This window comes from Cuculus canorus, chromosome 9 (assembly GCF_017976375.1).
Source record: "Cuculus canorus isolate bCucCan1 chromosome 9, bCucCan1.pri, whole genome shotgun sequence".
Lineage (NCBI taxonomy): Eukaryota > Metazoa > Chordata > Aves > Cuculiformes > Cuculidae > Cuculus > Cuculus canorus.
In genome coordinates, this window is record NC_071409.1 from 1,115,826 (window position 1) to 1,139,506 (window position 23,681).

Genomic DNA, 23,681 nt, shown 5'->3' on the forward strand with positions numbered 1-23,681 from the left:
ACCTGGCAAAAGAAATAGAAGATAATGCCCTGTTTCCCTTCTGTCGGGAGTGACTCAATAACCATGTGGTGCACCCATCACTACGACCAGTTCTGGATAACGGCGAAGGGCTGCTTTGAGGGTGGGACGCAGGCCTGCCCTGCCACTTGTAATCTTCTCACAACCAGAGGCATCTTAAGTCCTTTCTAAACACGTTGATACCGCCTGAAATTCACCAAAAAAACTCAGCCTTTGTTTGTGTTAACAGGATGAGAAAGTGCAAGGCTTCCTGTTATGTGTGTGTGACAGCTATAGATAAGCAGAGACCTCTGGACAGGAAATCCGCCCAACTTCTGCAGTGTGACTGGTCTGAAGCTTAGGAGCTCTTTTCAGTTTGAAGCACCAACAGAATGAGACGGTGCTGGCCAGAAAATGGGGGACACGCTGGAGAAGAGCTCTGAGGAACCCGAGATCTCTTTGGACAATGAGTGTTCAACAAAAATGGGGGACCTGGTGGAAGTCTCAAGTGGTGAAAAGGTCAAGTTTGATGATACGGGACTATCTCTCGTGCTCCAGAATGGCCTGGAGAACCTTCGGCTTGAAAATTCCCTAACAGATGTCATCCTATGTGTGGACAGCAGAGAATTCTCCTGTCACCGAGTGGTCCTTGCTGCAGCAAGCAATTATTTCAGGTAAGGCGTGTAAGAAACAAAGCCAAGAAACTTGCTTTGCTTTGAACTTTTTGCCTTGAACTGTAGATCTCCAAGGAGTGTAAACTGGGACCTAAACTCTGCAAATTTGCAATGAGTCGGTATTTCCTGATGCCTTTTATCTCTTTTTTTTTTTTTTTAAAGTTGGAGACTTAAATAAGGCAGGTGCCAAGCTGTGGATTTGCTGGGATTCTGATACCAGCACTCAGCAAGTCTGCTGGAGGCATGCAAAGAAACGGAAAATGGTTCGCAGAAAATAATCCTGAAAACAGTGTTTTAACCCAGTATCTGTAGCTCTTTGTATTGTCTCTTCGGGATTCAGGCAAGGAGGAGTACTCCCACAGATCACACAGTATTTTTGTGGAGATAGGAGTGGGTTTGTAGAACTTGATCTTTTTTGCCTTTAGTGTGCTGTTGTAAAAATTTATCTGCATAACATTGTTGAGGAGGAAAGAGAAGGAATTTTCCATCTTTCCAAGGGTCACTGGAAACTACTTGCAATGGGACATATCTGCTTGACAACAGTTTTACCACTTCACCTCCTCCTTCTGGTCCTCTTGTATTTTTCATTCTTTCAGTGCTGTGTCTACTAGCCCGCACGAACAAATTTTAGACACACAGAGGAACTTGGTATCAGTTTTAACACAGATTTGCCATTATAGTTTAGACAATCACATTTGCATGGCTGGGATTTTTTGTCTGGTTTTTTTTACTGCCTAAGTGGTCAGATGACTGGATAGTTACAGAGGAAACATGAGAAAAAAAGAACCTGTGACCACTTGTGACATGAGCAGAAAGCTAATTTTAATGGAGTCTAGAAAGTTTTGCTGGCAATGCCTGGAATAACAGTTCTGCTTTTAACATCGCATAATAGATTGTGTCTGTGAACACAGGGTGGTAGGTATTATTTCTACAGACAGACTATATAGATCACGTAGGTGAAAATGTGCAACTAAAAGCAGAGATGCCCAGACATTTCTTATCAGCGTCGTGTGCAGGAGGGCCAGCAGGTGCACAAATTAAAATGAGAATTACCATAATGTTACTGTGAAAACAAGAAATTCCTCTTCTGCCATGAGAAGGCAAAAGTGCTGCAGTCAGAAGGGACCTCAACATTTGAAAACAGGCAAGACAATTTTCTGGTAACTGCTCCTGGGTGATTTTCTGCTGAGCCCTGAGCTGCAGCCTGCCCCTGGGAAGGGAGGAGGACACCTGGCTGGAGGTCACCTCATCCCAAGGCAATTGCACACGTGCATAGGGTCCAACGAAGACGACATTTATTATAACACACTCTCTGCCTATCTGTTGCTGCCTCCTGACACGACTATTTGGGTTAGTTTCCCTCAAATTTGGCAGAGGATGGAGGTCTCAAGACTGAAGTTCCCATAAGTCTGATCGCAACGAGTAGCTAGGCAGTAGATGCTGGGACCAGGACCCCATGGTGCTCAGCCAGGTAACCAGCACCGTGACATGGACAGACAACCCATGCAGTGCCCAGAACCGGCCAAAGCACACCCGCCCTTGCTTGGTTGGATGCAGGCGGCCAGCGCAGAGCTGAGCGTCCTGAGGGGGATGGCGAAATGTGTGAGAGGAATAACGAGAGAATGGAAGGCTCAGGAAAAGGAAGCTGAGGTTACTGTGAAGAGGGAAAAGAGGAGACAAGCGTGCAGGGAACTGAGCTTCAGCAGTTTTCCTTCTCTTAAGGCGGCTTGTTTCATCTTGCCGTAATTCGGTAGAAGCTATGTGGGCCTAAAGAAAGAAGAAATTCTTAGATGACCGTGTTCCTGTGAGTTCTTTCTGTGCTTTTACAGGATCTCTAACATCCATGCACAGGAGCAAAGCAAAGGGACCCTGTGAGTCACGGGCTTCATTCCCCTGCAAGAGCATGTTACACAACTCCCTTCCCCAACGGTGGGTGCCACAGAGCAAGCGATCCGGAGCAGTTGGCTTAAACACAAACTGAACAACTGAACAGCTTCTAGTCCTTTCTTCAGCATTGCTTGAGAGCAGACAGACTAGCACTTCTGACACGTCCTGCACCTATAGACATAAAAACGTTAACTCTCCATTTACACAGATAAAGGTAAAAAAGCAGAGAAGAGAAATCTGAGCTGACTGAGGTGGAACTCAGGTTCTTTACTCCTGCACTGCCTTAAGGGAGTGGGAGAATAGGACCGGGAGAGGTTGAAGCAATATTTTCCAGAGCATCCTCAAACTCCAGCTTGGTTGTTTGAAGTCAGGTTTCTAATTCCTAGCACAAACATTCCAGTGTGGGTGGGTGCTTAAAAAGTGCTTCACAAACTGAAAGTCCTCATTTCTTTCTTTGAGATTTCTCCCTGTTTTTTCTAACTTTACCCATTTAGGTATCTGACTAACTCACTTCAGATGTGCGTTTCTTAGAGTAAGTGTTGGTTCTAAGGCTTTGTTTAGAATTACACAGGGACAGGAACCAGAGAAACAGACAATGAAATTATTTGGCACATCTGAAGGATTTAGAGCCCCAGAGAAAATAATCATACAGCTTTCTGGGTGGGTACAGGCAAATCCAGACGTTCAGAGGCAGCATATTAATCCCTGAGAGAGAAGCTCAATCAGTCCTGAGTGGTCTCTGGGTCTTCCCTCTGGCTGGTACACAGGGTGGGAATGCTTGCTCCATCTGAGCAGAAGGAAGGCCACTACAGGAGTCACCTGTGCTGGATGGCACTGTCCTGTCCACCCCTGCCACCTTCCAGAGAGGAGCGCTGCTGGGAGACTGCGGTGCTTTAGATGTGTGATGCCTGCAGATTGCAGCCACGTTACAGGAATCTATATCCTACGAGACTGGGAGTGGAAGGTGGCTCCAACGCAACTCACAGATTAGGAGACAGATAGGTGAAAGCACTTTGACGAGGTCCCTGTGCAAAGACTCCGCCAGAATCCTGAGACTGGTTTCGGAGCAGACGCGCAGTGCTGTAACACTGGGTATCTCCAACAAACTCTGCAGCTTTGTGGGACGGAAGTGAGAGCGCTCACCTCCCTGACTGGGATGGCTAAATACAAGACTGGAGTCACCAGTTTAAGAGATAAAAGGAACAAGACCAGACAACACCTGCATCCTACAATAGCCTATTTCCCATTCAGACGAGGCATTTGGCACCTACCTGAACTGGCTGTTTTGTACAAACCTCTGCTTGTTGAAACCCCGTTCCCGGGGAGAAGGGTACTGAGGACTGTTGTTTCCAAATGGTCACCTGCCTGCATGCCACAGACACACAATTCAACGCTGCTGAAAGGGATAGATGCTAAGGAGAATTCCAGTCTTGTGCCCATGAAGTTAAAAAGCAATTTGTCTTAATGCTTTTCAAGTATCTTGATTTCAATGGCAGCAGAAACTGGACCTTGGAGCAGAGCAGTGAATCAAAAACCTCTAACAAGCTGAGGGGAGTGAAGGGAAAATGAGAATTTTGGCTAGACATGTTTTCGGACAAGTAACTTCTTTGCCCAAGTTTCCTGCTCAAAAGTCAGGTCTCTTTATTTAAAGGGCAGTTTTATACACAGAGATAACCAATACCATCTCCCTCTTGCTATAAAACCTCTGCTGAGGCAAGGAAGCGGTAGCTCTTAAAGCAATGACCGGCTGGTATCTTCCGTCCATTTGCCACGCACCCTCTCTACCTGTTTAGCCAGAACACCTGTTAAAATCTTGATTCCACTAGAACGTGTCAATCAGTCAGTTTTATTCTGGCAATGCTTTTACATGAAAAGCATGGCCTTAGACTTTGGATCTCTAGCCAATTCCCAGGCTGCACTGTCCTGTCAACACTGGTTATGACTAATAAAGAAGGGTATGCAGGGTAAACAGTGTTCTAATTACACTTTAGATCTACACATGTTCTACACCAACACAGTTACAGATGGACTCACGTACTTCTAATCTGTTGAGCCAGATTCCAAATGATAAGAAACCTTGCTCCCCAAATGCAGTGAACAAGTGATGAAACTTCCGTATAAAAGCAAAAGCATTGGACGAAATATTTAAAACTATGAATTGCAAATGCGTGTGTTTGCCTTGCTAAAATGCAAAGTGATTTAAATAGCTCTTAGAGTAATTTCTGATTTATATACCACATGAAATACCTGCCTAGTGCCAAAAGTGTGTGTGGTGGTGGTCACCTTTCAAATTATCACCCACCAAAGAAGATGCAGTATCAACATGCATCAAAACACTGCACTTTCTGCCTAACAGTAATTCAAATTCACGGTTATACAAGTACTTCTCTAGTCAATAGGAACCAACTCTACAATCCTACCAGAAGCTCCCAAGCTTTTCCAAAGGAAAAATTAGCCTCTTAATTAGAAGAGAACTCATAAGCCATTCCCTCATGACCCATCCCTGGAATTAATGGGGTCAAAAATATGTTGGGAGGCTTAGAGGTGAGGCTATCAGACATGTGCATCTCGTCTGGCCCTCAGGGAGGGTTCAGCCTAAGCAGTGTCTGCAGCTCTGAAGCACGAGGGTATTCACCTCGCCGAGGGTTACGAAGTATATGTGCTAAGTGTTAATGAAGTATGGAGAATGCCCGTGGCTTGGAGGGTTGGGCTTAACGAGCTGGGTCTGTACTAGAAACAGAAAGAGTCTGTAAGAGGCCAGTGGGTGAGACATCGCGACTGCCTGCACCATCAGTCCAGACACAGAGCACTGCTCAGGGAAGATCCCAGGGGCCTTTTGCTGCTGTGCAGCTCCAGGGTGACTGCAGAGTCCAGCTCCGTATCCATTGTGTGGATATGCCTTATCAAACTCACGAGTAAAGAGCTATGAAAGCAACAAAAGGATTTTCCTCATTACTTTACTACAGGACTAATTACATGAAATGTGAAGCAATCAGAATATTCCGTGTTGAAATCCATACAACCAAATGTTTTCAGAATGCCTCATCCTGGCTGCGAAGCAGTAAAAGAGAAATGTCTTTCTTTTCAGGGCCATGTTCTGCAATGATTTAAGAGAAAAATACGAAGAGAAGATCATACTTAAAGGAGTTGATGCAGAAACCATGAATATACTCTTGGACTACACTTATACCAGCAAGATGCTCATCACAAAGCAAAACGTACAGAAAGTCTTGGAAGCCGCCAGCCTCTTTCAGGTACTTAAATGGAATGCTCCAGTCTTGTTGCCCTGCCAACACCATGTTGTACACTGGTTAACATGCTGTAAACCTCTCTGATTTCATGGATTCTGGAAGCATTTTGCTTCATACTCACATTGTGTTGAGAAGCCATGTGCTGGAAAGCTCCTGTGCAAACAGGCAAAGAGCCAGGCTCTGCCGTCAAGGGCTGTTCCCACGTGCCGCCTGCCAGGCGCTGGGGTTGTGTTGCTGGGCCAGTGCTTCCCAAGGTTCAGGTCAGCCCAAAAGAGTTAGTGGGCAGTGGCTGGCGTGGCTGGCCAGAGCAGGGAGCTAACTTCATCTCTTCCTCTCTGTTGCCTTGAGATGGAGGCTCTCCAGCTAAATTCCGCATCCTCCTTTGTAGGACCCTTGGTGTAAAGGGTTTTAGTCGTGACCTGGTACTTGTGGGAAGCCAGACCTGAGAAGTGTTACTCAGCCTTTGGTTTATGAGGTATTCACGTGTCCTGTAAATCAACTGTGAGGTCTACCAAATTGCAGTCCCTGCTACCAAGCTGGAAATTGCTAATCAATTGCAACCAGCATGACCTGCCAAGTGCCAATGTGTGTCCGTCCAGGCTTTTCATTAAGGAAGGCAAGAAACACCTCACTCTATAATCATCGGGGTTCATTACAAACTTCATATTCTTCTGTCTGACGAACGCAGGAGGTGTTGCTCTGAAATGAACCCGTGGCCCTTGGGGTAATGGGAGCTGCTACTCTGTGGGGAGCAAAGGGAAAGTTATCACCAAGTGCTCCCCAAGGTGACTAACTGGGAAAAGGGGGTGTAGCTCTGACGTTGCCTGGGGCCGGACAGCAGTGACCTATTGACATTTTCAGCGCACCAATACTGCAACCTGGTAACACCCAGTGATTATTTATGGTTCATTTTCAGGGCGCTTTTCTGTGTTCTTTTTCTTTGGAACTTTTTTTTTCCCTTAGGGTCATTCCTTGTGTGTTTTATTTTTCTGAAACCATCAAAAGTCTAAACTTATATTTTTTTCCTTTCTCTTCCCTATTTTTCATTAACATTAAGATTAAATTTGATTCCCAAGGCTGGCACTTTAAGAAAACTATCGAACAGTGTTAGAGAAATGGTAAAACCATGTGGGTGCCATGAGCAAGAACAGTAAAATACAAACCCCTAGAAAAGCAGGACTGTTCTGCTAAGAGCAGTGATGCCGAGTCTTATTGCATCAGTCTTGGATGCTATCAAAATTTACAGGGCCTGAAAGCCTCACACTATACACAGGTGAAGTTTTTGGCTGAAAATATGTTTTATGTAAAAAAAGATAAGTAACTGTGAGCATTCTTTCAACTTGTCTTATTATTTATGCCGAAAACCAGAAACGCTTGAGAGAGCCAAATATTTCATTGCAATGTAACAACAGCTGAAAGGATTAATTCTGCAATTTATGGTAATAGTTTTGTTTGGGAAATTCTTTACTTTCCAACTAATGACATGAGGAAAGAAAATTCCAAATAGAACTCTTTTACCTAAGCAGCAACTCTTTTTGGCAGTGTCTCTTTTCAACTTCTTAGATTTAACAAAGAACAAAGAAAGAAACCTGCACAGTTCTAGATATTCCAATGTCGATACTTCACTTTTCCCTAGAAATTGTTGTGTTTTTATGTAATTATTTAAACCCCTTCCCTTAGTCCCTTCCAATAAGTTTGGACCAAATGCAGCCAAACCTGGTAGCGAGGAGAGGTGAGAGGCGATTGAGGGAGAGCAGCAGTCCCGGCCGCGCTGTGCATAGATTTTCTCCTGGGGCAATCATAGAATCACAGAATCACCAGGTTGGAAAGGACCCACGGCATCATAGAGTCCAACCATTCCCAACACTCCCTTAAACCATGTCCCTAAGCACTTCATCCACCCGTTCCTTAAACACCTCCAGGGAAGGCGACTCGACCACCTCCCTGGGCAGCCTCTGCCAGTGCCCAATGACTCTTTCTGTGAAGAATTATTTTCTGATATCCAACCTGAACCTCCCCTGACGGAGCTTCAGGCCATTCCCTCTTGTCCTGTCCTCTGTCACCTGGGAGAAGAGCCCAGCTCCCTCCTCTCCACAACCTCCTTTCAGGCAGTTGTAGAGAGTAATAAGGTCTCCCCTCAGCCTCCTCTTCTCCAGGCTAAACAACCCCAGCTCTCTCAGCTGCTCCTCTTAAGACTTGTTCTCCAGCCCCTTCACCAGCTTTGTTGCTCTTCTCTGGACACACTCCAGAGCCTATCGCAGATAGGAAGCAGGTGAAGCAGGTGAAGGCCTTGGAAGAGGGAGCTGCCGAACAGCTAAACCTCACCCTGAAGTGACCCAGACTTTTTTTCCACCTAGAGCACAGTTGCAACATGGATTCAGTAAGTAGTCACCTCGTCTGTCTGGGCTGGTGACTGCCAAGCCACCATGCTCACAAGGCTGGTGCCCACCCTGGATCCAGCCCAGCACCGCCTGCCACCCTCACTGCCTGCAGAGCCGCTCACCCTTTCACCTCTTGGTAGGGCCAAGACCTCAGCTGCTTCTCAGAGCCGACGCAGAGAGCTCTGCTTCGCCCACAGCAGCTCAACAATAACCTGCAGACCTTCCTGCCCACCTCCTGTTCCTCCAGGACACTCTGCATTACCTGACTCCCTCAGCATGACTTGGCCAAGGGGTCACAACAGCTGTGTTGATGGAAGCAAAGAGTTTATGGGTGGGAAGCAAGCGCCTGAGCAGATGGAAAAGAAACGGTGCTGTCATGAAGGGCTGTGACGACCACTGCTGCAGTGAGAACAGGGGGGGATGTGCCCAGGCTGCCTCATGCCCTAAGCAGATCAGGGCTGCTCTTGCCAGGGCACTGCTGAGGTGCCACCAGCCTGATGGCCTTACTGACTCCCAAAGCACCTCTCGTCCGTGTGTTAATTCACTTTTCCCAAACAAGACATTATAAGGAAGATGCCTTGACAGTCCACTGAAAACTATTTTGTAGGCACTTAGCAGTGATTGGCCAGGGTGGTGGCGGCAGGACCATGCTGGTTGCACCAAAGCCACTGCACAGCGCCAGGCAAGAAGGCAGGATTTGTTAAAGAAGGGTTAGAGATTAGGCTACAGGCTCAGTAAGTTCTCAGCTGCCTACGGAGCCACACTGCAAGGGGTGCTGTGTGTCTTCACCGCCCGTGGGCTCCCTCAGGGTGCAGGTGTTACTGCTGAGCCGGGACGTGCTGCCCCTGCAGCCACAGGCAGAGCTGGTGACGGAGGGCAGCACAGCTGCAGGGCGCAGGATCTGACCCAAAGTGTGCTGCGTACAGAGAGGGATTGTGAGTAAAAGCCCTTTCAGCCACCACTTCCTTCCCTTCCTGGGGGGCATAGCGGGAGGTGGGGCTGCTCACGCTGCTTACACTGGACAATTTGAATCAAAGCTGGGACAAGCAAGGACTTCAATTGGGAGAATAATTTTTTATTATTCAGCCAAACAGAGTCTAAGCAAGCATGTGGGATGTCTCCAGCAAGTAAGAACCTGGATTCAAAGGGGTGTTAGGAAAAGAAGGATGCAATTATTGAAGGAACTGCTCCCAGGAATGGGGCTTTTAAAATGCCTGGGGTGGCATTAGGAGGGATACTTACAGGAAGGAAAGAAGAGAATTTAGAGCTCCGCAAGACTAATCAGAGCAGATGAAGCAGAAGCTCAGGGGTGTCTTCCTCCTGGGTGCTCTCCTGAGTCACCTGCTCCCATGGGGCTGACTGAAGCATGCCTGGCAAGCCTGGGGGACTTCTCGGGGGAGTTTTGTGTCTAAATTAGTGGAGTGATGGGGAGACAGAGCAGCACAGAGACAAGGAGCAGCAGCCAGCGAAAGTCCTGCCTTGGTATGCTCCCAAGCAATCCGACCTCTCTGGTTAAGCCCTCAGTGGGGGCTGTTTCTCACACCCACATCTCACATTTCTATACTCATCTGGCCACAAACACAGCTACCCAGCATGATCAGTGGTGCCTGCATGGCTGTTAGACAAGTGTGCACCGCCTGGGAGAAAACCCGCTGGTGTCATCTTGTGAGTATCACTCTTAACAAATCACACATAAATAACCGGAGCACTCTGCAGCAGTTGGGCTGTAGGGAAAATCATTTTGATGTCTATTCACAGACTTGTGGATGATGATGAGTGACCTTGCAAATCCCAGCTTTGCTTTCTTGCATCTCATTACCACTAACTTTTAAAGAGCTAAAACCCTCCTCAGGTTCAAGGATTACCTCATGCAGGCGAAGTCCTTTCAGTTCCCTGATGAAATGCCCTGGTGAGTTTAAAGTGTTAGCCTTGTGCCAGTCCAGAGAAGAGGCGACACGAGCACCCTGAGTTCCTGCCGAGCTCTGCCCTGGTGTCACAGCATGCCGCTGACATATTTATATCACACGGCTGCACAGATTCTGAGACCTCGTGTACCCTTGTTCATCAGTCAGTTGCATTTCTCTAAACTCTTGACCACATCTAAATGTAAAACAGGAACCAGGTAGTCTGTACACAGCGTCTCCTCAGCTCTCGTAAACAGTCTAAATGTGTCAACACTACACCGACGGGTCTGGAAGATTCTACCCTGATTACTGAGACAAATCTACATACTATAGTGTTTATAAATGTTTCACTTACTCTTTGCCCCTAAATTGCTCTTGTGCAACTTTCCCCAGTGGGACAGAATGAGTTAAAATGGTTTGTTTGCTGATGCTGGATGGAAAAAGGGCTCAAAAAATCTGTGTGTAAAATGCACAGCATCAGTTCTCACCCATCTTCCTGTAGGTCACTGTTTGCACTGCTCAGGGGAAAACTCAACATGAAATACTGATGCCCTGTCTGGATCTGGAGTCACAGAGGTGGTGGAAGGCCCAGCACGAAGCATTGTTACTTAGCTCTGCCCAAAACTGGTTCCCAGTTCCTGAATAATCACCATCAACCCAGGTCACATTGTAGTTCATGGCAAAAGCCCCATAGACATCTGTGGTCCAGGAGTTGGGCTTTTGTGCCCCTCAGGTGGGGCTACTGTGCAAAGGAAATTAATGAGAGTAGTTGTGATACCCTATTGAATGCAAACATGGGAAGTTCTTTGATCAAGCAGACTCTGTGTGTAAAATACACGTCTATGTTTTTTTTTAACCAATGCTGATGACAAGGAAAACAAAGGTCACTAAAACCTCTGAAGGCCTACCCCACAACAGACACTTGCCAGACAACACTGGCTACCAAGTGACTCAAATATTTCCAATGGTCCCTCTATTCCTGCCACGTTCCCCAGTACAGGACAGCATGTCCCTAGGCTCTGTAGGGGCCACACTTTGGCCAAAACCTCCCAGATCCCAGCACTCATTTTCCACCATTCTTGCAAGTCCTCGGATACATTCAGAGTTTGGGTGGTGAGAGCATAAATGCAGACAGTGGAGCCACCTGTACTCCAAAACCAGACTCCCTTCTAGGTGATCTGAGCTGACGTACAAGATGAATTTGCCCCATCTCTGGAGGTGTTCCAGGCCAGGTTGGATGGGCCTCGGGCAGCTGATCCAGTGGGAGGTGTCCCTGCCGATGGCAGAGGGGTTGGAGCTAGATGGTCTTGAAGGTCCCTTCCAACCCAAACTATTCTATGATTTTATGGTTCTACGCAGCAGGGCAAGCACATCTGAAGCCTGAGGGCCTTATGTGTGCTTTGTAACTCCATGATTGCTAAAGCTCTGTGATCTTATGGAGGTAAGAGGAATGGTAGAAACCCCTTTGCTTTTTTGAAACAAATAGAATTGAAAATGCTCCATAGCTCTTCTCTAGTACAGCCATATAAGTAACCACTCTGTACTTATACATGATTTTTCTGCCCACAGTTTCTACGCATGGTAGATGCTTGTGCCAGTTTTCTCACCGAAGCGCTTCAGCCAGAGAACTGTGTTGGCATCCTTAGGTTGGCTGATGCCCACTCCCTGCACAGTCTGAAACAACAAGTGCAGAACTACATTATCCAGAACTTCACCCAGGTCCTGAACTATGAGGAGTTCCTAGAGCTGCCGGCTGACATTCTCTGCAGCACACTGAAGAGCGATGACCTCAACGTCACGGAAGAGGCACAGGTGTTCGAAACTGTAATGAACTGGGTTCGTTACAAGGAGTCGGAAAGGTTTCACCTCCTGCCATATGTGCTGGAGAATGTCCGTCTGCCTCTCTTGGACCCTTGGTATTTCGTAGAGACTGTTGAAGCCGATCAACTCATTAGACAGTGTCCAGATGTCTTTCCGTTGCTCCAGGAAGCAAGAATGTACCATCTGTCTGGCAATGAGGTGAGTAAAAAAGGAAGGTATTTGCTGCGCTTTCTAAATGTCTCATGCTTCTGCTCAAAAATCCCATCGGAAGGAGCAGTACCGTAAGGCAGAAAAAGCTTTTTGCACTGATTTCACTAACTGGTGCTACTGAAAAGTCAAGGTGGGCCTCACCAGTTATCCTGCTCATTTTGAGAGCTTGGAAGCTTTTGGTATCTTGTTATAAAACAAAGCGTACAGCTTCATTTATGAGCCACATCTGAGCTCAACACTTCGGACACACTTGTGCAGCTAATCAGAGACTGCAGTTGAGTTCTCTAGTAAGAGAACTTCTAGTTCTCTAGTAAAAAGGCAAAGGGTGTTATTCGGGACACCTCACCCTCTCAGCTTATACTTCAAGCCTAAAAAAGGGAGAATAATTTTCCCGCTGAACTCTGCAACAACCAATAAGGACTCTTTCAAATCTGCACATGCAACGTCTCCGTTCATTACTGATGGTGGAAATTTGTCAGAAAGGGACAACCTCCCATGAAGAAGTTGGTCTCTACCCAGAGGAGAGATCTGCTCCTTATTTGTAGAGGTCCCTGCACCCAAAGAGGCAGGTTCATGCCAACATGCAGTCGAGTCCTGACCTGCCTGCTCAAGGTAGGCTGTGGTGGATCTCCACTTCTCCAATTGCCCAGTCCTCTTTGGAAAGTTAGGTATCAGTCAAATCTCCCACCCCAAAATGTGAGGTAGAGGGGAGAGCAACCAGAGGTCGAGTTTCGCAAGAGAAGCAAAGGTACGTGAGTGTGTGAGGAAACGCGTGTGCCTCCTCAGTCAGACAGTCAGAGGAAGGAAGGAGACCTTCAGGAGCATGTTGTGGATCATCACTAATAGTGGATGTGTCACTGGCAGGGGAGGAGGGACCAAGGGCTCTTTGTGATGGTGACTGCATAAGACAATACAGGACAAGCAGGGGCAGTGCCAGCCAGGCTGGCGGGAACTCCTCAAGGAAGCCTCGCCCCACTCGGCGGTGCTATCAGCTCCAGGTGGGAGAGAGAAAAGGAGTGTTGCTCAGTGTTGAACACTCATTACATCCATCTTCAAAGGGGCTGTCGTCAGAAGCAGCGCTGCCAGCTGTCCTCCTCAGGGCAGGTTAAACCCAGAACTCTGAAAGCTGGAAAGTTCTGGGACAAATGGTTTAAAAATATGTGCCTAATAATTTGCTAATCATAGGGAAGATGCAAGATTTATGTCTACATAAAAAAAGTTTGTATAATACAGATAAATCATGCCAATTTATGGAAAGGTGTTCAAAGTAGAAAGAGAAGTAAAACTGTAAGCAAACTGCCTGCTGTCACAGCATTTAACCTGTGAGTCCACAGAATGCTTTGCTGGAGCATGTAGAAGGTAACAATTGCAATTATTACAGATGTCTCCCAGCAGAATATAAGGGTCTGCAAATTGGGAAATGCCCTGTAATACCTCAGAACCAGAGGCACAACTTCATGTGCTCCCCATGCCTTTTACGCTGCATTTCTTCCAGTACAAAAAATCAGCGGTGGGGAAGGATAAAGAAGGTTATTCCTCCTGTCCTTCGGCATAGAGCCAGCATACCTCGGGACACTAAAGCACTCATTTCCATTTGCTTGCAAGTATTTCCTCCAAGCAGAACACAAGTCTCTAAGTATCCCCTGCATTCTTTTGTCCTGGCGAACATGTACCTGGGAAGTGACTTTCTTCCAGTGTTCCTGAAACAAAGACCTTGCCGATAAACTGAGCAGTAAATTAGAGCCTGGTGCTGGCTTTAGGTAAATCTTCTAATTTTGGCTTAAAATTAAGGCTTAAAAAAAAGCCCCCACCCTCCCCCCCCCCAAAAAAAACCCCAAAAACAAAAAAGAAAAAGAAAGTTGAGAATTGTTCTTGCTTTGACAATTTAACAAATCTCTTCAGGACAGATAATGTGGAACACTTATTTTCCACTAGCACTAACTGCAGTCTTGCTCTCCCTGAGCTCACCAGGGCATAGTCAAACCTTGGGACACTCCTACCTTGCCCTTGCTCTGTCAGCCCAAATAAAACCTGTCCTTTTCAGCTGCCTCATGTGCACACAGCCCTGTCACTAGCGCTCACCCTCCTCACTCTTGGTGACACCCAAGGGGGTCTGAAAGGATCCCAGCAGATAGGCAAAAGCAACCAAGTCCAGTGTTGGAGAAATCCTGCTGAAAGGAGGATACAGCAAGCTCTACCGAATGCTTCTAGGATGCTTTCCAGGCTTTCAACTTAGAGAACATTTGAAAATTGGTTCAGCCAGTTGTGATTTGCAAAACACCTAATCAGAAAAAAGGTCACCAGACCTTTTGCTAATTCTAGGTGTAAGTGCCCTGTGTACTCACTCTGTCTTGCTTGCATTTAGATTATTACAGAAAGAACCAAGCCCAGGATGCATGAGTTCCAGTCTGAAGTGTTTATGATCATAGGGGGCTGTACGAAAGATGAGAAGTTTGTAGCAGAAGTGACTTGCCTGGATCCTTTGAGGAGAAGTCGCCTGGAAGTAGCAAAATTACCAATCACAGAGCAGGAGATGGAGAATGAGAATAAAAAATGGGTGGAGTTTGCATGCATTACGCTAAAAAATGAAGTCTACATATCGGGTAAGGAACAAGACATTGGGAGCAGAAGAGGGGATCCAAGGGCTCTCACAATTATTTCCAGCTTTTATTGAGAGTGCGCCTGAGGCAGTCTTAGGAGAATTAAGCATTACGGGCATTCCTAATGCTCTGGCTTTGATCAGGCTCCAGGGAAGCGCTGCATATGTGAGGACACAGATTAGACTTGGTTTTAGCACAGGATTCCTTTTCAAATAATTATAATAATAATAATATTAATCTATATGCATGGCTACTGCATCCCACACCCTAAACTCTCCACGGCCACAGAACGGCCCCTGAGAAGAGTTTATTAGATGTAACATGAAGAATAATTGCTCCAGCGCCTTCTTATAACAAATCCATTTGCAGCTCCTCTTGCATAAGCAAAATCCTACCAGAATCTGACTCATTCTACAAGCATCAGTCAAGAACCTTCAGGGAACAGTCACTGCTGTTTGGCTGCTGCTTGAAACCTGCCCTTTGAGGAGCACTTCAACACCACATCAGACAGGACTCTAGAAGTGCCCGCGTGCTATCAGCAATATTAACTGTCAAAGCCAGATGAAACCCAATTATTCAGACGCACAGCATGGGTCTCAATGTACCATTTACATTGTCCTCAGGAGGCGCATTGAACTTCCCACACAAATACAATTGAGCTCCATATAAGGGTTTGATCCTGGAGCTACAGAGCTTTTCCTTTGATAATCACAAGGGTTAAACTCGAGCTTGCTAGTCGGCTTGTCACCTGGCTTTGATGGCCTGTCAAAACCAAGTTTGATGGTCTTGTTCTGCTTTGCAAAGGAAAAGCTAAGGCAAGTTGATAATCACTGTCACATTACAGACCATGATACAGAGCAGTGCCTCCATGGGTAGGAAATATTTTTATCACAAAATCATCCTCCAAATTCTATGTTCATTTAAAACAGGACAGTAGGAAGGAGTGAGATGGCAAAAGTGTGAATGCTTTGCTTATGTATGAATAGTGGTTCATTGCCTTTATTCAAACGTCTTCCACTATATTCTCCCTTTTGGGAATCCACATAATTTTATCACCCCATCCTGATGTAAAGTTTATTAAATCTTATGCTGGAATGAGAATTAGATTATTCCTTCCCTAGTTAGAAATAAAGGAGGTTTTTCCTTTCAGCCCACCACAGGGAGTTCCTTTTTACCCTGGCAGCAGACTCTCTGTTAGAAGTTAGCTGTGGAGGGGAACCCAAGTCAAATACTCCAACTAGGGAACATCCCTCACACCTTCACACCCTTGAGTTGAGAGGTATCTTTTCCATTCATCTGTTAATCTCTTACACCTTCCTCTTTTTCAGGGTCACAGGCTATTTGTTTCCTCTTATTCTTGACATTTTTTTCCAGCATCTCTTCTCTGCTTTTCTTTTACACTCTTTCCAGGAGGAATCCAGGTTGACTAATACTTCCTCTGCTCTGGTGAGTCTAAGCTGGCTTTCCTCTTGCTGCTGTTCTCACAGCTCCTCTTTCTTCCTTCTCTGCTTAATTTCACATCTTTGACTCCCTCCTTCCATTTATTCTTTGCCCTTTTCCTATCTGCATTTCACTGGTCTCACCCAAATCAAAGGCTGAGTGGACCAAAATCAGCGATTGCTATCCAGCTAAATCAAGTTATTAGTGCCTCAATCCCAATTAAACCTCTGCCTCCTCCTACGTGTCCTTCTACTCTTTTTTCTTTCTTTTAGCACCTATGACTGGGTTCTTCCTAACTTGACTTCCCTTCCCACATGCTCATTTCCCTAGTATGTGGGTACAGTTTGGAACCTTCCCTTCTCTGTTTTAGCATGTGAATCGTAGGAAAGTCCTCTCACAAGAGACTCTTTTAGATTGCCACTTCCCTGAATAGTTTGTGTGCTTTTTAATATGAAAAACTACCTTCGTTTTGTAACCAAAAATGCCATGAATTATCACCCACCATTCAGTTACTTTTACTAGTTTAGTTACAATTTCCTCCCAAATTTGAAAGAATTGTGGTCTAGGAAAAGAATAGAAAAAAATAAACCTCTAGTTCTCTGAAAAATCCCTTCCTGCACCCTGACGTGCCGCAAATTTTCCCACCGCGTCCAGCTCAGGCTCCTACCGGAGTTTCAGCCTTTGCAGGAAAGAAGGAGCTCATGTAAAAGGGAAATGTTAAGGGAGGGTAGGGGGAACACCTGCAGTCTCTCAGCCCCATTGTAACCATGAATGCCGCATTCAGGCGTTTATAGCCACTTCAGCTATTTGAGTGCAAATAAAATTCAGTGCATACATGTGAAAAATACTGAGACAAAAGCATTACAAGCGACTCTTTCTAGCATGCTAATTATCTCCTATTCAATCTGCCGTTTGGCCCAGAGATAAGCTCCATCACTTGGCAGTGATCTGGCTGCAATACAGAATACCAATGAAGGCAGACACTTTCTCAATGGAATATGAATTATCTTTTCAGTATATTCACTAGTGAAACAAATGTTTAATCATGTCGCAGATGATGGAATAAGCTACTCAGTCTGTAAATGTGGTTTCAGGTTAACTAGCTCCATCTGTACTGCAGTTACACCAACAATTACGTGCAAACAGAAGTGCTTGTTTAAAATACCGCTCTTGACTTTAACGTGAGAGAAGATTCACTTGCAAGTCAGATCTAGAATAAGTTCGTGGGGTCCAATTCTGATCTTCAATCTATAAATACGAAGCAAATCCAAATCAGTAGAGGAAAGGAGCAGAAGGAGTGTAAGAACAAAATCCCGGTTATCCGCCTCTTCCTATCATCCTGCAAAGCTCTGGCTGTGCACAAAAATCACCTGCATCTCACCGTGCTGTGTGCGGTTGGTCATTCACTCAGTACTAAAGTGAAAGTGGTTGTGGTCTGGAAAAGTGGGCAACAGGGATTTTTCTTTAATGAACATCTGGCTGTAGAAATTGTTCAGGGTTCCTTTCACCATTAAATAAACTAAATGCAGAAGTTTTATTTTCGTGTAACAAGGCCAGGCCACTGGTGTAGGTAATTAAGAAGCTAATAATAAGGACCAATAATTTACTTTCAATTGCAACATAATGTTTTGAAATTTAAAGATATTGGAGATTTTGAGTAAATACAAGCCATGCTATCACATTTATATGTGTCACGTACACTGCAGGTGGCAAAGAAACAAAGCATGACGTCTGGAAATACAACGCCTCCATCAACAAATGGATACAAATTGAGTATCTGAATATTGGGCGATGGAGGCATAAAATGGCTGTGTTGGTTGGCAAAGTCTATGCCATTGGAGGGTTCGATGGCATTCAGAGAATCAACAGCATGGAAGCATATGATCCCTTTCATAACTGCTGGTCAGAGGTAAGATACCGCATCACAAAACTTTTTACTCATTTGGAGCATTTTAACCAGAAAATATTAGGGCTTTAAATCATAAAAATGAACAAGACAGGATCCAGTACAGTTCTTTTAAGTCCTTCTGGTCTGTAAAAACTCTAACTATTTTTTTTTCTATAGAAATGCATATCCTTCACATAGTGAAAATGACAGGATTGTCTGCCGGTCATTGCCTGTGAGACAGCGAATGCCTAACTTTCCTTTCCTTAGTTGTTTTCTAAAGCTAGTAGTCCATACATCAGTGAGCTAGGACACTGGTGAACCAAAGCACAGGATGAAAACTACTGCTCCAGTACACAATATATGCACATAATGTGTGCATTGACCTGTGCATTATGGGGGTTATTGTACAGGTTATGCATTTAAGTGGAAAGTACAGGTTCAAGGTAAAAAGAAAGGAAAAAAAACCCACCCCAACTAGATCTACTAACTCTACGTCAAGCAATGAGGAGAGTATTGGACAGCCAATTAATCCATGGAATTGATGAGATTAGGCATCATAATGGCAGATACTAACCCTAGTTTTTAGACAATACAAAGCAATGTGGAGGAATCTAACAATCACAGGTGGAGGTCGAAAGATCAGTATGGACAAGTTTCTTGTGGTTTTTTTCAATGTACATAAGTATGTAAAGGAGATTTGGGGCATCTCTGACATTTCCTAGTTTTTGAATTCTTGACAATGCAATTTTAGTTAGAGCATTTGAACAGAGTATATTTTTATTAAGGAGTTTACAATCTTAAGAAAAAGCTGAAACACGCTTCCCCCTTATCCCTAGAAATGTCATCTTCTGAACCCTACTGATCATCTTAAAAGGGATGTCTGACTTGACCCACAGGATGTCACCCCATAGGCATCAGTCTGACTACTTGAAATCAAAATCCTAGAATCCCAGAATGGTTTGGGTTGGGAGGGACCTCAAAGCTCATCCAGTTCCAACCCCCTGCCATGGGCAGGGACACCTCCCACTGGACCAGGTTGCTCAAAACCCCATCCAACCTGGCCTGGAACACCTCCAGGGATGGGGCAGCCGTAACTTCTCTGGGGAACGGTTACTAATGATTTTTTATGGTCACAGGCTGCTCCCCTCATGATCAACGTAAGCTCCTTTGCAGCAGCGAGCTACAAGAAGAAACTCTATGTGATTGGAGGAGGACCCAATGGGAAGCTGGCGACGGACAAGACTCAGTGCTACGACCCTGCCACCAACACGTGGAGCCTGAAAGCTCCCATGCCAGTAGAAGCCAAATGCATTAATGCTGCAAGTTTCCGTGATCACATCTATGTCGTGGGTAAGTGAAGCTTTAATGTTCCTTCTTGTGTAGGCACTCCAGGGCTTGTTTTCATGCATTTTAACCACAAGCTCTATGGAGTATAATCAAATGGTCCGATGGCTCTTTCCGTTGAGCTTAGCGAGGGACAGGAATCCAGCACATTGACAGAGAGTAGAGTCACCATGTCAAACTTGTTGTTAGTGTAGTAGGTATCTCAGAAAGCTGGGGCTAGCCCAGAGACAACTTAAAACCATCCAAAGGTGTGTTCATAGTCACAAGGGCATCACCTCATGGTTACATCATGTCCTCTATCCTCTCCAGGGCCACAGCCTGCTGCACATAGGCTTTATGTAGGGATATGAGTACTATGATCAGGTCATGGGAGTAGAGCCACTGATTCCCAAAAATCTGGACCTCTTTAGTAAATCGTGATTGTGGTTAATTCAGTCTGCTGGCCAGGACTAGCAGCAAAGATGGAAGAACAAGAGTTTTATGGTGGTGAGCTCAACTGTGGAGTGAGAAGGGAGCCTGCACACATCTCCAGGTGCTGCTGGAAAAAACAGAAGAGGAACATTTGTTTCCAAAACAGGAGCTCTGAGGAATGCTAACTCCCCTGCCCTGGCACAGAAAGTTTCTCACTTAATACGGTGCTGAGGGCTGGCGAGCATTTGTTTCCTGATCTGAGAAACAAATCTAGTTCAGTCTACATAGAAATCATTCCCACCTGAGGTTTAAAAGATAAAAGAGCATTTGGTTAGTGCATCCAAAGCAACTGAATTACCCAGACCGATGAATTACCAACTGCCGGATGAATCACTGTAACTAACACGTACGTTTACAGCCTGTTCCAACTGGGAAACAAAACTTATTCAAGTCATCTCATGGTGACTTGATCATTCCTGAAGTACTGGATTAGTATTGTCAAAATCAGTATTTATTATAATTACAATAGATAAATGCTCGCTTGGCCAACAGGTACGATCCCAGGCATTGTAGCAACTCATCAAAAAACCCCTCATGCCTTCTGGGTTTGCTCAGCCCTATTCTATGCAGCTGGAGACACACCACTCCCTGCAAATTTCAGAATAAGAACCATTCAGCTGTTGGTATTCTCAGGAGGGAATATATTTCCATAGCTTTTCCTGGATATTGAGATATTGAACATTTTTCAAAAGAAAAGGACCCTGCAAACTTGGGAAAGGTGCACAGAAAGTTTCAAGAATCATTGAAGATTTGGGAAACTTGGAGAAACTGAAGGTCCCTGTGTTTAGCTCGCCCACAGGGAGATCACGAGTTCAGTCTGACAAACCCCTGAACGAGGAATGGGCTTCTGAAAATAGGCAGAAGAAGGCTTTATGGACAGATCGAACCTGAAGTTAGAAGAGTTGGTGAAGAAATCATGCACCCATTTCTAATAGTGAACTTAGCACAGCCGGTCCTGCATGATCTAAGCTCTTCTAAACAGGATTGTAGTTTTCTAAGGCCGTGTCTGCAGCTGAAGCAAGCAGGTATGAGAACGGTCTGTGGTTGGGTGCTCTGTGGTCACACTGTGTGGCCACAGCAGTTTGTTCTGACCTTGAATTCCACAGCCTTATGAACAATAAGTGGCTCTCTGTGGATCTGGCTTTGAAAACAATAAAGCATCCTGTGACCTTGTTTTTCCTTAGCTTTGGGGCTTAATTCATTCTTATGAATGTCAGGAACGGAGCCTTGGTAGAGTGGGCGGTTTAGTTAAAATCTCTCACAGGAATGGCTGGTCTGATCTGATATTTCTTTCCTCTCCAGGTGGGGCAATGAAAGCACTCTACTCCTACAGCCCCCAGGAAGACACATGGTGCCTGGTGACTCAGTTTACCCATGAGAGAGCCAGCTGTGGGATTTCTCCTTGCAACAACAAGCTGTTTATCACTGGGGGCCGAGACGAAAAGAACGAAGTCATTGCGACAGTGCTGTGCTGGGACCCTGAAACTCAGAAGCTGACAGAAGAATGTGTCCTGCCTCGGGGGGTGTCTCATCACGGGAGCGTTACCCTCAGGAAGTCTTACACGCACATCCGTAGGATTGTGCCTGGGGCAGTTTCTGTCTGACAGCAGGAGACAAAGACACCAGATGCCTCTGTGCCCCTGTGGCACACGCGGCGATGATGATATTTTTTAGCTGCAGGTAGCAATGGATGGAAGTCCTTCTGGGGTCTTCTGGGAATATCTGTATATACATGCTCAGCCCTTGCATTTCCTCTGTACAGTATATCCTTAAATTATCTTAATTCCTTCCCTCCAGAGAAAAACAAAAGGACCAGCTGTATTTTACTCCTGCCAGCACAATACCTCTGATCAGGCAAAGAAAAGTGATGAGCGGGTGGGAAATATACTTCCCAGCTATATCTGTCCTGAAATATGCTTGAACTGGCTCAGTCTGGTCCTGAAGTTTGTTCAACTATTTATTGTGTTAAGCCGGTTTTGCAGCACCTACTAGTGAAAGAGAGAAGATGCTTTTTGGAATGAAAGATTTTTAATTTTGGCGAAATGTAACGTAGTTTCCTTCAAAGATGTCTTTTTTTTTTTTTTTTTTTCCAAGTGGCTGGCACATTAGATTAATTTAAAACCGGTTTGTTTGTTTGTTTGTGAGCTTGAAGATACTTTGTTAGTTTTTCAGTTCTGTGTGACCAAAAAAATTCCATCTGTTTACAAACTTTGCTGTCATTTCCAAGAAAGAAACTGCATAGGCTGCGAATGTAGATGTACCGAATCTCTTTCCACTGAACAGTCATTGTAGCTGTTTTCTAATAAAGAAGACAAAAACTTTGTTTCCCTTTTGGTCTGTTCTGGGGTGGTTTACTGTTATGCCTGAAAGGCTTTTTGCTCTCACTGTTATAGACTCATAGAATCGCCAGGTTGGAAAAGACCTCTTGGATCACTGAGTCCAACCATTCCACTCTGCCACTAAACCATGTCCCTGAGCACCTCATCCACCTGTCTTTTAAATACCTCCAGGGATGGTGTCTCCACGCCCCCACCCCCGGGCAGCCTCTGGCAGTGCCCCATGACCCTTGCTGTGAAAAATTTTTTTCTGATATCCAGTCTGACCCTCCCCTGGCGGAGCTTGAGGCCATTCCCCCTTGTCCTGTCCCCTGTCACTTGGGAGAAGAGCCCAGCTCCCTCCTCTCCACAACCTCCTTTCAGGTAGTTGTAGAGAGCAATAAGGTCTCCCCTCAGCCTCCTCTTCTCCAGGCTAAACAACCCCAGCTCTCTCAGCCACTCCTCATAAGACTTGTTCTCCAGCCCCTCACCAGCTTCGTTGCTCTTCTCTGGACACACTCCAGAGCCTCAACATTCTTCTTGTGGTGAGGGGCCCAGAACTGAACACAGGATTCAAGGGGCGTCTCACCAGTGCCGAGTTGATGGGCAGAATCACCTCCCTGGCCCTGTTGGTCACACCGTTTCTGATACAAGCCAAGATGCCGTTGGCCTTCTTGGCCCCCTGGGCACACTGCTGGCTCATGTTCAGTCGGCTGTCAACCAGCACCCCCAGGTCCTTCTCCTCCGTGCAGCTCTCCAGCCACTCTTCCCCCAGTCTGCAGCACTGCATGGGGCTGTTGTGCCCCAAGTGCATGGGCTGGGACGGAGAGAGATGTCCCTGGGGCATGGAGATGGGCTTGGGCATAGAGATGGGATGGGAACCCCTTGGATGAGGTGGGATGCCTTGGAGCCTCCTGCATCCCGGCTCCCATCTCCACTGGGTGGCAGTGCTCTCCCAACTTTTCTTTCACTGGTTTCGCTTTCCTGGAATGTGACAGCACAGAACACTGTGCTGGACAGAGTAACAGTTCCAGGTAGTGTTCCCAGGCTGGTTCCCGGGACCATCACATGCTGTACCACAAGCAGCAAATGTTCAGCAGCCCAGAGGACTGGAGTCTCAAGTCCCAGAAACTGGGTCAGTTGTAGAGAAAGAAAAATAAACATTGAAGAGGTCACGCCTGGGACGCTCTGGAACACTCTTGGCCAAAGGCTGGGAACATATTCCTGTCCCTCCTCCCCTGCCTAGCTGCTGGAAAGAGCCAACTCACCATTAAATCAAGGCAGAAAATACAGTGCGCAACAAATCTGACTCCTTCCAGCCTCTCTCCCTCTCTGCAATCTCTCCTTTTGCCTTACACACTACTAAAACCAATATTTGTCTCGTGTTGTGCTGATAAAAGGACATGGGTTCTTGCATTTCAGCACTCTAAATGCAGTGGAGACGCCCGACAGGTCTCCACTGTGTCCTTCCCTCAGAAAGACTGTGAGAAATGAGTTC

At 45.8% G+C, this 23,681-nt stretch overlaps 1 protein-coding gene across 1 annotated transcript; it reads left to right on the forward strand.

Annotated features, from left to right (window-relative positions):
- The first annotated feature begins 285 nt into the window (after positions 1 to 285).
- KLHL6 (kelch like family member 6) lies at positions 286 to 22,159 on the forward strand. The gene is made up of 7 exons (XM_009571688.2): positions 286 to 671; positions 5,647 to 5,812; positions 11,664 to 12,113; positions 14,491 to 14,728; positions 17,872 to 18,074; positions 19,190 to 19,403; positions 21,171 to 22,159. The coding sequence occupies exons 1-7, from the start codon at positions 412 to 414 to the stop codon at positions 21,470 to 21,472; spliced, it is 1,833 nt and encodes a 610-aa protein (XP_009569983.2). The 5' UTR covers positions 286 to 411; the 3' UTR covers positions 21,473 to 22,159.
- The last annotated feature ends 1,522 nt before the right edge of the window (positions 22,160 to 23,681 follow it).

Bases quoted from the DNA above. Each gene is read 5' to 3' on its own strand.
- KLHL6 (XM_009571688.2), top strand. From the start codon at position 412: ATGGGGGACACGCTGGAGAAGAGCTCTGAGGAACCCGAGATCTCTTTG. The intron at 12,114-14,490 runs GTGAGTAAAAAA...GCTTGCATTTAG, and splicing joins ACCATCTGTCTGGCAATGAG to ATTATTACAGAAAGAACCAA. The intron at 18,075-19,189 runs GTAAGATACCGC...TTATGGTCACAG, and splicing joins TTCATAACTGCTGGTCAGAG to GCTGCTCCCCTCATGATCAA.